At 48.9% G+C, this 2,264-nt stretch overlaps 1 protein-coding gene across 1 annotated transcript in view; it reads left to right on the plus strand.

Annotated features, from left to right (window-relative positions):
• PRR12 (proline rich 12) overlaps nucleotides 1–2,264 on the plus strand; it is a 36,960-nt gene that overhangs the window by 33,720 nt on the left and 976 nt on the right. Inside the window, 1 exon segment of the mRNA XM_014550435.1 lies at nucleotides 2,196–2,264. This exon segment is cut by the window's right edge and continues 13 nt beyond it. Coding sequence (XP_014405921.1) covers nucleotides 2,196–2,264 — 69 coding nt within the window.

Below are 2,264 nucleotides of genomic sequence, written 5' to 3' on the forward strand. Positions count from 1 at the left end.
TGTGCAGGAGGCAGCTAATCGATGTTTCTCTCTCACCAATGTTTCTGACTCTCTGTCCCTCTCCCATCCTCTCTGTAAAAAATCAATAAAATATATTTAATATATATATATATATTTTATTGATTTCAGAGAGGAAGGGAGAGAGAGAGACACATCAAAGGTGAGAGCGAATCATTGATCAGCTGCCTCCTGCACGCCCCACACTGGGGACCAAGCCTGCAACCCAGGCATTACCCCAACCAGGAATCGAACTGTGGTCTCCTGGTTCATAGGTCGACACTCAACCCCTGAGCCATGTTGGCTGGCCCATCTACTTGATTTCCCTCTGGAATGACTATCAGGGTGGCTCCAGGAATTCTGGGATAGAATATAAACCCTGAGATTCTGATAGGGAAGTTAGTGTCATGCTGAGAATCTTGGGGTAGAATGTTAGGGTGACTTGGATTCCTGGGATGGAATGTTAATCCACCCTGAAAATTCTGGGGGGATGTATGTCTAGTTCAGAGACTTCTAGGATGGGTTTTAGGCTGGCTTTGGAAATTCTTTGTGATATGTTAGTTTGCATCAGAAAGTAGGGCTTGAGATGTTAGCCTGGTTCTAGAGTCCTGGCTGGGATGTTAGGAGCACTCTTGAGAATTCTGGGATTGCCTGTTCGTCTGGCTCTGAGAAGTCTGGGTAGGATCTCGTGCTAGGGTTAAGAATTCCATTATTTAGCCCTGGCCGGTTTGGCTCAGTGGATAGAGCATCGGCCCTCGGACTGAAGGGTCCCAGGTTCGATTCAGGTCAGGGGCACGTACCTTGGTTGCAGGTTCCTGACTCTGGTCGGGGCGCATGCAGGACGCAACCAATCAATATATGTGTCTCACATCAATGTTTCTCTCTGACTCTCCCCCTCCCTTCCACTCTCTAAAAATCAATGGAAAAATATCCTCGGGTGAGGATTAACAAAAATAAGATAAATAAAAATCAGAACTTAAAAAAAAAAAAAGAATTCCATTATTTTTTTTAAAAAAGGAGCCCTGGTTGGATAGCTCAGTAGGTTAGAGCCTCACCCTGATACTCCAAGGTTGGGGGTTCAATCCCTGATCAGGGCACGTACAGGAATCAACCTATGAATGCAGAAATAAGTGGAACAACAAATCGATGTTTCTCTCTCCCCTTCCCTCCCTTCCTCTTATCTAAAATCACTTTAAAAAATTATTTTAAACAAGACAAGCCATTATAGAATATAGGCATACCTCATCTTATTGTGATGCACAGATATTGCATTTTTTTACGAATTGAAGGTAAGACCCTCCACCAGCAAAAAGCTTACAACTCGCAAAGGCTCAGATGATGGTTAACATTTTTTTTTTTTGCAATAAAGTATTTTTAAATGAAGACATGTACATTTTTTTTAGACAGAATGTTATTGCACACGTAATGTTCTACAGTGTGCACCTGGAAACCAAAAATTGTGTGGCTTGCTTTATGGCGATGCCCGCTTTATGGCGATGCCCGCCTTATTGCGGCATCTGCTTTACAGCATTGTCCGCCTTATTGCGGTATCTGCTTTACGGCATTGGCCGCCTTATTGCGGCATCTGCTTTACGGCATTGTCCGCCTCATTGCGGTATCTCTTTACGGCAATTGCGGCGCCTGCTTTAGGGCGATGCCCGCCTTATTGCGGTGTCTCTTTAAGGCAATATCCGCTTTATTGCTGTGCCTGTTTTAGGGCGATGGCTGCTTTATTGCAGCGTTTGCTTTAGGGCGATGCCCGCTTTATTGGAGTCAGTGGTCTGGAGTGGAGCCCCGTGTCGCCAGCGCACGCCTGTCTTAGGATCGGTCTGAGGGTTAAGGATGGAATGTCATCCTGGCTTTAGAACCCCGGGATGGACTGTTCCCTGGCGCCAGGGGTTCGGGGCTTCAGGTTGACTCCGAGAATTTTGAGTAGGATGTCGGGGTAGCTCTGAGAGCCCTGGGTGGAAGGAGGTGACGGAGAATCCTGGGCCGGGAGCAAAGCACAGACAGGCCACCGGCCAGGTCGAGGCTCCTTGGTCCATTGAAGAAAGCGAGACTCCCAGTCCTCTCTCGGTCGACAGCCTGGGGGAAACTGAGGCATCGGGCGACCTGGGGAACCGGGGAACTGGGCGGTGGGTTTGGGGTGTGCGGGTCCAGAGGGGTGTCCCACTGACCCCTCCCCCTCCCTCCCACAGGACGCCCTGCACACGTTCCCGCAGCTGCAGGTGGAGCAGAGCGGGGAGGGCTCCCCCGAGGACGGGGCC

The sequence above is a fragment of the Myotis brandtii genome, unplaced genomic scaffold, assembly GCF_000412655.1.
Source record: "Myotis brandtii unplaced genomic scaffold, ASM41265v1 scaffold601, whole genome shotgun sequence".
NCBI classification, from domain to species: Eukaryota; Metazoa; Chordata; class Mammalia; order Chiroptera; family Vespertilionidae; genus Myotis; species Myotis brandtii.